The sequence below is a fragment of the Nesoenas mayeri genome (genome assembly GCF_963082525.1).
Source record: "Nesoenas mayeri genome assembly, chromosome: 3".
Taxonomy (NCBI): Eukaryota; Metazoa; Chordata; class Aves; order Columbiformes; family Columbidae; genus Nesoenas; species Nesoenas mayeri.
In genome coordinates this window covers 80,666,868-80,680,562 of record NC_137544.1, presented here as the reverse complement: position 1 = coordinate 80,680,562, position 13,695 = coordinate 80,666,868, and the positions used below count along the sequence as shown (strand labels likewise).

General features: G+C 35.6%; 1 protein-coding gene across 1 annotated transcript in view; it reads right to left on the bottom strand.

Annotated features, from left to right (window-relative positions):
- Window positions 1-13,695, bottom strand: part of FMN2 (formin 2) — a gene marked incomplete at its 5' end in the record, with an annotated part of 156,569 nt that overhangs the window by 128,353 nt on the left and 14,521 nt on the right. Inside the window, 1 exon segment of the mRNA XM_080341260.1 lies at window positions 7,509-7,675. Within this exon segment, the coding sequence (XP_080197386.1) occupies window positions 7,509-7,675 (167 nt within the window).

Below are 13,695 nucleotides of genomic sequence, written 5' to 3'. Positions count from 1 at the left end.
TAAGATGAAGCTAGATAAACTTGTAGAGGAATTACATGTTATGGTACTTGGGTAAGCAGGGGCCAGACTCCATGACTCAGAAGGTGTTTTCCGGGCCTAAGAAATCCAAAGAGATTGTTTCATTGTATTTAACTGCTTGTCATTCAGACTGTTTCAAGTGCATGGCAGGAGGTTTGGTTTTTTTTTCCTCCCATTCAGGAAGTTTAATCTGTACTACACTAAGTACAGAACCTCTAAAATGAAAGAAAGCTAATTGTATGTTCCCATTGCATATAAATAGTTAATTGGACAAGTAAGGTTTTAGTCAAGAAATCAGAGCTGGACTACCTCAAAATGCTCTTATCAGCAGGAGACTGCTTTATTTTAAGCAGCTTTTAAAATAAAGAAATCAATACTATCAAGAATGAGGAAAGTGGTTTACTTTTTGAGGAGAGGTTCAGTAACAAAGCTGTGTCTGACCACTGACAGAACCAGAGTGGTGATTAAACATGGCTCTCAGCTTATATTACCTTCGGCTGTACTAGTGAGCACAGATGCCTTTCAAGGCTGAAAAGAGCAAGTCAGACATAATACTGTAATGTATGGCTGAAGTAGCACTTTATCCTCATCAACTAAATTTCATGCATGGACATTTTACTCAAGTCATTTTTATTTTCTTTTCAGAAAACTGGTGGGTCTCAACAATTCATTTAAAAACAACTTTAAGTGTCAAAAAAAACCCATGAAACATTTCTTTCCCATGAAATTACTTCAGCCTTCTCAACAGAACAAACTTGTTCTATCCCATTGAGCTCAGGATTCAACATAATATCCTAAGGATATGAGAGGCCAGTAGAGCCAAAAGCTCTGTAGTTAGGGCCCTCATGGGGAAAGGAAATCAGGAAACTAGACTGCAGATTTCCACATCTATTCTCAATCAGTTCCAGAGTTATTGTCTTGGTCATCCTATTCCCCAATAACTTCTACCTTTAATATAGCCAAATAAATTGAAACGGTGAGCTTGCCTGAAATTTTTATTGGAAGAAGGAACCGTGGCTAGCCTTTTATGAAACAGAGGAACCTCAAAATCTAGCCTCTTTACACATTGAACTTGAACTCACACTTGAAGACTGCATCCTAAGACTATGATGATTTCAGCTGTTACTTAGACCATCTGATGGTGTGTCCTATCTCATTCACTATTTCCAGAAATCCTAAGCTGACGCAATAAGTTTCTCCATCAGGAGTTGTTTTTACTTGCACAGTTCTGCAATAAGTTTGGATTCTGATAAATTTGAATTTTCCAAAGAAATCTGTTTCAATAGAAAATTCCTATCACCTCTGTTCCATTTGAAAAGGTGTGTTATTACTACTGTAAAAACTTCCTCTTGAAAACACAGAGACATGCAATATACACAAACTCAACCCTCACTGTATTCTCAATTCCAAACTAGAAAAAAAGACTGTGTTATAACTGTCGTTCTTAAGAAAGTGAACTAATGCACCAAAGGTCATAAAACAGAAAGATCTCTTTAGGTGACAGGGTGACCACCACTTTCACACTATGCACAATGATTTTGAAAGCTGTAAACAGGTTGTGTAAACTTAACATCCAGCATGTGTCTCTTCAAGCAGTTCAGAATAACATGCAGGTAAGCAACATTCTCTGCAAAAAGAAGCATAAGAACATAACACCCTACACATAAAATACCTCAGTTGACAATGTATACAGTAGCATCACCTCAAGTAACTGAAAAGAAAAAATAAAAAGAGAAGGCTAGAAGTCTGCAGGGCCAGATGTAACAACTATAAAATAAATATGCAATTAAAATTTTAATAAGGAAGATGGGAAACAGAATAACAGAAATCCTTCAGCCCAGTAATCATCCAACTGTTTCCATTTTACTATTCTCAGGAATATTTAGAGTTGCTCACCAAAAGACAAAGTGTCACTAAGTGTTACTAGGCAATGGAAAAGGAAGAGGAGACATGAGGGCTTTGATTTAGCCAAACTCAACTGCCATAGTAACCTACATGACAAACAAAGATTAAGAAAGCAAATTAACTGTTTTCTCTGCTCTGTTCCACAATTTTCACTTATTAACTTGTACAGTCTAACTCACTACTGACCCCCACCTTACTGCCATTAAAAATTTCATAAGATGGGACAACATTCAGTGCTACACATTTTATTCCTGAGCATTAAAAGTTTGCTTGAAGAAATGCTGTATTGTTGCCAGCTTTGTGCTGCAACTCAGAAGAAAAGTTCTTCTAAGGCTGAAGTCAATTCTTGGGAAAATTGCTCTTTGGAAACTGATCACTGGTATTTTGGCTCTCTGACTTCTGGGAAAGGAGTCTGTCTGCAATCTGTTTAACTACTAATTTTCAGACTGGCATAAACAGTGCAAATATATTAAAATTAATTGAAGTCTTCATGTCACTAACTCCTTTTCCAGCTGACCTGCAAAGTCCCACCATCTGCTACTGCTCAGCAGAAAGAAAGCAATGTCTTTATTTCCTTAAAAAGCATTTGCATCACCACAGGTGGCCAGGAGATAAGAGGAAAACAGCCATTTTTATAGCATTTCCCATTTATGCTGTCTGGATCTTTGCTTCCTTTTGGAAACATTATTCCAGAAATGGATGAAAATCTAGTGTGGCGTCAGAACTACAAATCGCACAAGAGGTAGTCCCTATCCCAAACTGTCAAACATGCCTATGCATAAAACCACATCATGACACAGTAAAAACAGACATTCTCCAGAAGATATCCATTTAGCTCTTTCATTATAGAATATGCTGAAATAATTTATAAATCAAAAAGGTATAACAGCTAACACTAATCTTTATAACTTATATACATTACTGATGTGTCTCCAAAGCGAGCCATCTTCCAGCTTCTGTGATACATCATTAACAGTGGAGCTAAGCAGGAGATGAGATCTCTTCTTGTTTAAAATTGTGGTCCTCCAACAGGTGGCTGGAAAACTTGCCTGTGGTTATATAAATCATTCTTGCTAATGATGCACTCTTTCACCAGCTCAGCATTGTGTTTATTTTGCTCTAATATTATAAAATAATGAGGTAACATTAAGACTATAGCTTAGGACTACACCTGCACTATAGAAATATAATTATTTAATAACATGACACAGTCATTTGGGACCACAAGAGTTTTTCACAAAGTTATTTCTTACATATCATTCAGTTAGAGAGTGTTTGATTTTAATTTGAAAGTTTAGAAGTCCTCTTGAACAAGTCACAACTATTAAAAAGGGAAAAAATCAAAAGGCAAGTAGGCACTATTTATTTAAAAGGCAACCCATTTTTTGGAGAACACTATTTAAATAGGCTATTGCTAATCTATCTTTCTATAAGTCGTGCAATTACTTGTTTGTGCGATTACTTGCTTGGCCATTTTTTAAAAATTTCTTTTTAAAAACTTTTTTTATTTTTTTTTTCTTTTATAAAACACTAGCAGAAGAATGAAAGGCTGTAAAGATAGCCTGATGAGTAACCGGTCATGACACCCATGAGGCAATAATTAGCAGCCTCTCCAGGAGAAAGGAAACTAGAAAAAGGGCATCATATTACTGGACAGTGAATCTTTCATTTTACATTTACTTACTTTTTAAGATACCATTACATTATAATAAGAGTAGGTAGGAAGAGCAATAGCAAATGATCCTGCTGCTTCTCAACAACAAACATCTTAAAAATCTCAAACCTGTCTACTTCTGTTACTTCTAAAACTTTGTTCAACTTCTATTTTTCCGACTAATCTTTTATTCTGGGCATTTGCCACAATCTGTTTGGAAATAAATAATAAATAAAATGGGCCATGATAGAACATGAAAGTTTCCTCAGAAGTTCTTAAAACAGTTTTGAAGTTTCTGGCTTTGGGCTATGACTTGAAATCTGACAAAAAGCTCACAGATAGTTTAGGAACATGCCATTTCCAATCATCATTAAAATGTATCAAAAATCTGACAAAGTTATCAGTCTCTGAAAACTGGACACCACCCTCAGCATAAATGTGATGACAGCTGCTAGTTCTCTGAAGATTTATGCTCTCACTAGGTATTTGTTGGTTCTTCATGTTTGCCGAATACTAACAAAGGAGTAATCATAAAGTCAAGAAAGCATAACCTACACCAGAAATACAAGTAACAATAATTTAATTTAAACTGGCTTCCAGGAGCCATTATAATAGTAACCCAAGAAACTAAGAGCTGTGAAAGTTTTCTTTACTCTTAATGCAATGCCTAATTGCAGTCAGACAGTGTGGAGAAGAAAGAAACAGGATCCAACAAGAAAAAGATGATGTGTGCAATTATTCAAGGGGCTGAGGCAGAGGCACAGCATACTGAAGCCTGGAATATCTTGGGAGAAAAAAAGAAAAAACCAAAAAACCCCAACAAAACAGATCTCTTGTGTGTTACTTGGAAAACAGACAAAATTTGGGTACACACTTATAAGACAGGGAGAGCAAGAGGTGACCACTGGGCATTAGCAGTAAAGAAGTTGTTAATATAATCAGAGTGTACAATTGCAAACATTTCAAGACAGCAGAGAGTTCAACATTAGGCATGTTAAACTAAATTCACTGGAAGACATCCAGAAAAGGAGATCAGAGTGAGAGAATAAGACTTTAAAATAATCTGTTTATATTCATCTCAAGCCATGAGCAATAGATCATAGAGCGAACAAAACTTACTGAATTATTTTCATAAACTGTAACCTAACATCTTCAAAAATCAAAGTCTGTGGGGCCACACTTAAGCAAAAGGGGAATCATAGTTCTTATTTAACATAAAAAAAGAGTAAGTTAAAGCTCAGAAATACATGGGATCCATCACAAAAGGAGAAAAAAAACCCCAGGATTCAAGAAAGGATTTCAGTGGAAAAAAGGTTGGAAATTCTGGAAAACAAACAAACAACAAACAAACATGCTAAAGGAGTGTCATAAGAGGCTTTATGACAACCAGACTAAGACAAAAAATCAAAACAGCCAAATGAGTAACATTAACGAACAAGCAAGCACAAGAGCTGGATGTATCAGGGAGTGAGGACAAGAAGGTATCAAACAAGCCTGACTGGGATCAGGATAGGGTTACAGGAACTTTGTTGGTAGCAGTTTCAGCTGAGTGAAAAGGACATCAGCCAAACTGGAGGCAATCCAGGACGGAACTGGAGTCACATCGGATGAACTCAGACATGGAGGAACAATATGGGGCTGGCTGTGCTCCCAATTTTGGAGTAAGGTCAAAGATGATGTATCTCCCAATTCTAGATGGGTGAAACTTAATCATTACTTAAGGCTAGTTTAATTCCTCTGTCTTTGAGATCAACGGTTAGATCAACATTAAATTCCTCTTCTAATGATTTTAAAAACACAACAAAAACCTAAATAAGAAAAAGGCAAAGTACAGACATAGGGAGGGAAGAAAGAGGGAACATAAGTCACAGATTGCACATCTTTTTAAAGTAATGTACAGAATCACCATAAGATATTTACATTAATTTTTAATTGTTTTATTTCCTTACAGAACTATTAGCTTTTATTTTCTGTAAGATATTTTATTTACTCACTCTAAGAAGCAAAATCAGCTAGAAGAAGCCTGATTTTGAAGTTCTCATACACTAGAGTTTATACTGCGAGTTCTAAACATTTTCACCCTTGTAGGGCACGTAATGAATAAACAGTGTTCCTGTACCATGGTCACCAAGGCTGAAACACAAATATATTCCCAAACTCAATAGCAGCAGCTCTCACCTTCGTGCCATGTGAAATTCAGTTGTTGAGATCTTAGTGTTCAAGACAGATGCACGCTTCTTTGAAGTAGGGTGCACTACTAGTTGAATACATGTACGCAGGTCTTTATGTTACTTCTGACACTGTTTTACAGGACCTTGATCTGTTTAGGGGACTTATACAGAAAAAGTAAGAGAGCATTTGTGTCTTACTGAGAGTCCAATTCAATTATGATTGGTGCTAGGCCAGCAACCTCTTAAATTGCTGACTTTGACACACTGTTCACATGGCACTAGCCCAGGCTACTTTTTTTTTTTTTTCAGAAAGTACATCCTGATGGATACCTCAGTGAAGGATAACTAGAATAATTCTCTCACTAAGACAAAGAATAGTACACCAGTTAACAAAAGAGCCTCTTCTGCCTCTTTCTAAATGCATCATTTGATAAAATCTGTTTGTAAGTGAGGAGAAACTTTTTAAAAAAAGACTATTGTGTTTAATACTTAAAAGAAGAAGAGTTTAGCTGCATATATGGTAAGAACAGAACAGAAAACATTTCCAGAATGTTTTAAACAACCTGGAAAAAATAGGACATGTAAATTTATTGAGTATATTTAACCACAAACACTTGCAGATGGTGTGTGATTAAGTTGCTTGAATAACCTCAGTTTTATAGTCACACTCAATGTTTTGATTAAGTTAAAAAAAAAAAAAGAAAACGTTGAATATTGTTAGAGAGAACATGGAGTGATTCTGTAGATAAGCTAGTTTATCTAGGAAAGCTTGCTTGTGTTAAGAATTCATTAGACAAATTTATTCTACCCATTTTCATTTCACCAGTTGTATTAGGCTATTCTTCAGGAAAGACTAGAAAGATTTAAAGAGTTAAAAAGACTGGTTCTCCCATATCTATGCCAATCATTTTTTGAGAATTTCTAACCAAGCTTCAGCTAAATGTATAGAATAGGGATGATCTTAACTATATTAACTAATCTACTTAATACCTTAGTCATATTTGTACATTATCTTAAAGTTAATTAGTGAAGAGAGAAACCTTTATTCTCTTCAGTCACATAAACCACTACAAAGAAGCGTCAAAATTTAAAAGCAAAGATCAGAAAAATAAGTTCACTGTAAAACTTCATGGGTTGTACAGTACCAGACAATGTTGAATTCATCATCCAAGAAGAAAAATAAAAGGATGTTAGGCAATGTCTACACCACAATTTTGTAATGGTATGCAAACACCATGAATAACAGCAGTCTGGCCAGATAGCCCAAAGGCAGAGATAACACAGTAGCTGGAACTCTAGCAAAGTTGCACTGATCCCAGCACTATTTTGTATCAAAACCTTTCAGGGAGAAGAAATCATCTAGCATAGATATCCTATTTGGGTTCTGTAAAGTTTTTTTTACATGCTGTTTTCTGTTGTTCCTTTAATCCTTATTTTTGGTGAAGCAGCAATGGGATTGGAGTGTTGATAGTCCTACAGAGTGCTTTGATTAAAATGAAAAGACTTAATGAAAACCACAGATGAAGAACAGTACAGTAGACTAAGATATGAGTTAATAAGTTAAGAAACCAAGTTAATAGAGAACCTTTTAAAACTTACGCTTACTAGGATCCAAAAGTGTACGCATCTGAGCTCATAATACTAGCCAGCCACTCTCTCAAGGTTAATTTTCATTAAAAGGGCTAATAGAATTCTCTCAGGACTGATGAGACATGTTCTGCTTGGCAAAACAGAACAAAGAGAATGTTTTCACTACTTACATCGAACGTGGGTGTGGTTTGCTGGGTGCTCTGATTACATGGTTCTCTGAAGCAGTCGGTGAATGGAAGTAAAAGACCCAATGCAATAATACGAGAACAAAGTTTTTCCGCTTCTTCTTGTGGCGCATTTTCCTGCTGGTTGAAGAGCTTTTCCAGTAGAGTTCGTCCTGCCAAGGTGATGACACAGATCAATAAGAATTTGTAGCTATCTATGGGACACAAAGGCATTACAATGTCTATCAAAAATCTCAACTATTAGAAGTATAAACATGAAATAAAAAAATAATTCTTCAGAAAAGTATCCCATAATAGGTATTCAATATAAAGAAGTTCTATATAATAGTTTGAACTGATCTGTAGCCTCATTAATGAGGATACTCAAGAAAATATACCTTGTATTGGCTACACTGAGGAGTACAGGTAAAAAACATGAGATGTTACTGTAGCATCAATTTCCTGTTTATTTAAATTATGCAATTGCCCTGATGGGAAAAATCAAAATATTACCAAGAAACATCATAAAATGATCATAGCCTTTAAGAAATTGTTATCTACTTCTTTGGAGAAACTCTCAATAAAAGAATAATAACAAAACAAACAAACAGAACTCCTGATAACTATTCTATTTTAAATTGTATTTAATACGGCTCCAGAGCAGCAGAGTACTCCAAACTAAAACACAGTGCCATAAGCATCAACTCAGAGAAGTAAAACTTTTGAAAAGCAATAAAAGAGATTTATTCCTATTACAGAGCCAGATTTCACAATCGAGGTGTTTTCTTTGTTATCTCACCAAAGCATGAAAGGAAAACATACGCTATAAAGTATATTAAAGGCGACAATGCTAGAGGTTTGAAAGACCTTTGTGATGTGTGCGATTAGTCAGAGAGAGACTACAAAAATTAGTTATAGACCCCAGCTGTAGTAAAATCTACATGCTAAGAATATTAAATTGCTTGATTAAGCTCTAGAATGTCAAAAGATGCCAATGTGCAGAGTTACAGGATATAAATGAGGAGACTAAATAGATCTACTGGAAAAGAAAAGGCAGACAGAGTAATAAAGTTAATTTCATGTTTTAGTATAAACTAGCTGTGAATACAATTTGTACCTAAATCAGTTCCTTCAGTTCCTATAGTCTGTTTTTCCGACCTTCTCTCTGGAAGCCAAAGGTACTTTTCCAGAAAAAGTACATTAAGAAAGCATTTTAGTGACATTTAAAGTAGCAATAATAATAATAATGATAGTACTTTTTTTTTTTTTTTTTTTTTACACATATAAATGGAAGATCTCTGTTTGAATGTTGATTTTATTCAAAATGTAAAATTTCCCAGGCTTTTTAAACATACAAAAAGATTTTTTGATAAAACATCTGGATGTAATTTATAAAGGACATTGTAAGTGACATTTGGCCCAAAGTTTCCGTATTATTTTAAATTCATGGGACAATACAGCCCAAAATAAACAATACATTAAAATGTTAGAAGCTATTTCTAAGATCTTCCCCTCCACATCTGAAGAACTGATAATATTGAATTATTTGTCCAGGTTTCCTGGCCTTTTATTAGACGTGATACAGTACATTCCAGGGGATAAGCCAGGGGATAAACTTATAAGATACACAAGTTTTGTTATTTTTGCTGATTAGTTTGCCTTTGTTCCTTGGTTTCACCACCTATAAGGTGATGATAACATAATTGCTTATTCAACATATCCTTCTTTTTAGCTGAAGATCAAGTTCAGTTGTTAAACCTTCAAAGTCGTTAATTAATTGAAGACAGGCTTTCTTACTGTCTGAAATGCACTGTGATTTTTCACAACAATTTACTCACAGTTACAGTGATGTACAGCAATTCTCTGCATGAAGAAAGGCTACAGCATGAAATCAAGTGAAGCGTAAATAGGGGGCTATCTGCAGACAGACAGTTTTGTGATTTCTTCGTAATTTTTCTTTGGGGCTGTAGCTGCCAATGCTTAGTGGTGCTGTAGAAGACCACTTAAAAAAGCCCCAGGTATTACCTTTATACTGCTGTAAATTGATCTTCCCAACTAAAAATACTAAGGTTAAGCTATATCAGCAAGTTTTAGAAAAAAAAAAGAAAAGTATAAGACAGGCATCAAACTGACACTAGAGCACCAAAAAGTAGCATTTCTGCTAGACTTTTGAGGCAATGCACATCATATTATCATAGTATCATCTTAGATCAGTGAGTAGAGTTCAATAAGATGGAAAGTTGTCTAGCTAAATGAGAGACTGCAAGTGATGAGGATGAATGGAGAAGTCGATGCTTTACATTTATCTAAAATGCAGAAGAAAAAATAGTAAGAAGAAAATACACCAGAGGAAGAGTACCCTGCGCACATACACACACAAATAGGACTATGTGAGAAAATGACACATTTCCTCATGTCATACTAAACATTAAAATGTTGTCCATGACTTTTGAACATCAGGTTTTTTATATATATATATATAATTTTTTTTTTTTTGGTCTGGATGTTCCAACATTTAAATAGTCATGTCATGTTTAGAAAGTCTTCTCCTGGCCATCCAGAAGAATAGTCCCCTGCCCCTTTTGGTTTAACTGAATTAACAGGAATAACATCTAGCACTGACAAAACAGGAAACGAGTCCTTTTTTGTTTTTCTTTTTGTTTTTTATTTTTTTTCTTCTCCTTAATCCATTCATTATTTTGCTGTTCATTGTACCGCTTAAGTCTTGCTCAGATACTTTGTTCAGAATTTCAGTTGCCATTCAGTTGCGGTTTAATTTGTATAGTGGTTGTTAACTATTGTTGCTTAGTGATTATTAACATTTGTCTAAGCATACTTTAGTATTCAGACAAGATATCATAGAATAAGCATATATGTTAAATAAAGTCATTAATGAACTTAACTTCTCTTACTGCACTCTGCATTACTTATGCCACTTTGTCCATCTGAGGCTTAAGTGTTGTCCCCAGTGCATTACCAGTCTTGGAATAAATACAGTAGTAAAATTTATTTAATTATATTAGCTAGTACTTTTTGACCTGAAAGAATCAATCATTTAAACTAACTTGAGTACAACTAAGTTGTCCTTTGCATCAAATATTCATTGAGTCAAAAAAATAAAGGTTCCCAACAGAAAGATAATATTGGACAAAGCTGTGCTCTGACACAGCTTACGTGTTCCTTATGATTGCTATGGAGAGCTGAGGACAGACAAATTTGAATTACAGAAGTACATTTTGCCAGTTCATTTCACACATTTTACCAAATGCAAGCTGGAAAAAGTTCGTTTTTCAATGCATACAGAAAATAGCTTCACTGTGAACAGCTGTGGGAAAAAAACAAAACAAAACAAAAACAAAACACCAACACTGCATCAACAATAAATGCGTTATATGTTTAAAGCACTTACGTGCCAATATATTTAGAATAGACTGTTAAGCCACTGAAATTTTGTACCTAACCAGCTACGGGCTCATCATCAAATTGAACAGTCATTACAAGTGTCAGAACCACTCGCCTCCCCCTCAAACATAAAACACAGCCAAAGTTATAAAAAAGACAATGTATATTTCCATAAAGAGTAGTGAGGAGTACAGCCCACCAAAAGAAAGTGTGTCATTACTTGGGAATGTCACTAATTTTCTCAAGGCAATACCATGCCATCGGGTACTTCCCAACAGACAGAGTCACTGTGGTGCTCTAGTTCAGACAGGGCTGAAGCTCTTTTACGGGGAAGACCAATGTTTGAAAACCACCACTCACCAAGAAGTTGTGCCTCCCTTGTCAAGTGCATCTGACATTTCTCTTTCACCTGTTTTCAGGTAAAAGCCAATTGTCACTACAGCAGATGCATTCCAGCTCCTAAGTCCTTTGCAGCCTGGGGAGGTTGGTGCCAAATTTCCCCCCCACCTGGCTGCCCTCTGCCCTTATCCGTGCCTGCACTGATGTCAAATAAAGCAATATGTGTTCAGGAAGCAGCAGGAATCACATTCATGATTTTGATAAAGGGCAAGATGAAGGCTATATTTTTGTTCAGGTATAGCAAAATACCTCCTTAACTTTAGATGCCACAGGCTTTTAACTACTTCTGTTTGGAACCAAAAATGGTTTGCCAGTATTCCATCTATTTGCACTATAATTATGTCAAACTAAAATGACTTTGTGTCTAGAGGTGCAAAATTGTGCAATATTAATCCCTGTATCTATTCCTTAAACAGAAAAACCAAAATCACAGCCATATTTAATTCCTAGGTTAAATTCCCATCGAATTCAACCACAATATTTTAAGCTACATTTTTTCATCTTTAGTTCATAAATAAAATGCAGCAAGAATAGCCTTAATCACCTCTTACTCATAACTTACATGAGGTAATATCTGAATGTGTTCTCAATAGGTAAATGTGGTTGCAAATAACCTGGAATAATTAAATGATTAATGATGTCATAATTATTAAATGATCAGCTGATTTCTGCTACAGGGATTGAAGGGCAATGGTAAAAGACATTTATCTTGGTTGCCTTTACACACCATGAAAATAGTAAAGAACAAAGATATCTCAGCTTCTTTCCCCCCCCCTCCCCCCCTTAAAAAGGTCAATTTTTTTACATTATAACAACATTTCTTCCCATAAATCTCAGGTCATGAAGTTCTTAGAGCCTATTCTTTCTTTTTCCCTAAGCACTAGTTTGGCAAGAATGGAAGGTGTACCAGCTTTTGAATTAGAGAAGAACTGCAGTTAAGTTTCAGTCTTCGATAAAATCAGTGTTCTAAGGATCTTGCCAAAATCCTCCAGCAAATGACTATAAATTTATAAGTTACTTTTTAACAGCTTAGAATGACTTACTAAATCGTAGTTAAGGGTTAAGCCTCTTTTATTTTCTTACAAAGGATTACACAATTAACTAACTAAAAGAATGGGAATGTGAAATTAAGTTTGGTAGTATCAGGTACTCTTGATATTTTGTGATACTTTTTCTGCCATAGCTCAGCCTAGGTCTTCTGTCTCAGCTTCCAAATTCCATGTTCTCTACCACCATGTCATCTGCCACTTCTTTCCCTTCTCATTAAGATGAAGCACTATGATCTTACTACGATCTCTTGTCCTGCAGGACATCACTATGACCAAAACCTGAATAGCGCTTCATCAAAATCACCTCTGGCAACAACTGAAGAACATATAAGCCATTCACTGCACAATGAAAATTTGCAAGTCCAGAATGGTTTCATATTGTCTGCCTTTTTCAAAAATGCAGGTAATTGCTATTCTTGAATGATCATTTTCAACGTGAGATTTAGTGCAACCATGTTCACTCAAATGAAAGGTGGAGGGAGAAAGGATGACTACCCCCAACAAAAGTCATTTTACAAACATTATTTCATATAATAATGAAATATTGTAAAATATTAACTATTTTATCTAGAAAAATATATATATTTATATAAAATATACATATAATAATTTCATGTAATCCTCCCACCCAGTACCAGCCTGACACAGTCACAGATTCTCCCTTGGCCTGAAGAGATACCTGTATGTACATATTACGCATCCTTCCATACGGCATGAACTGCTACAGACCTTGACCGTCAGTACTAATAATGTGAACCACCTTGTCTGTCATGAGCACGACTGTGCTCCAGCAGGGGGATTGGACTAGATGATCTTTTGAGGTCCTTTCCAATCCCTAGCATTCTGTGATTCTGTGACTTTTGATGGGAGAGGTAGCCTTCTTTAGAAGGAAGCAAGTTTGGTCTATTACAGTTATTTTATATTTCAGGACAACTTTTTTTCTCCTGAGGCACACACTAAAAATAAGGATTTACACTTTTCTGAAATGCAGGTCTTTATTGAACGTTGAAAGTACATTCAGTACTGTCCACCGAGAAATACAGGCAAGTCCCAACTCAAGGAATTCACATTATAGTTCTTTTCCTGACCAATCTGCACAGAAGACCAACCTTTCAAAGACCAACAAAGTGAACAATAAAATCCTTAAAAAACAGCAATATCACGAGCATGTTGTTGTTAACTTTGGATTTGCTTAGTTATTGAGGGGAATCATAGAATCATAGGATGCTAGGGATTGGAAGGGGCCTTGAAAGATCATCCAGTCAAATTCCCCTGCTGGAGTAGGAACGCCTAGGTGAGGCTACACAGGAATGTGTCCGGGTGGGTTTTGAATGTCTCCAGAG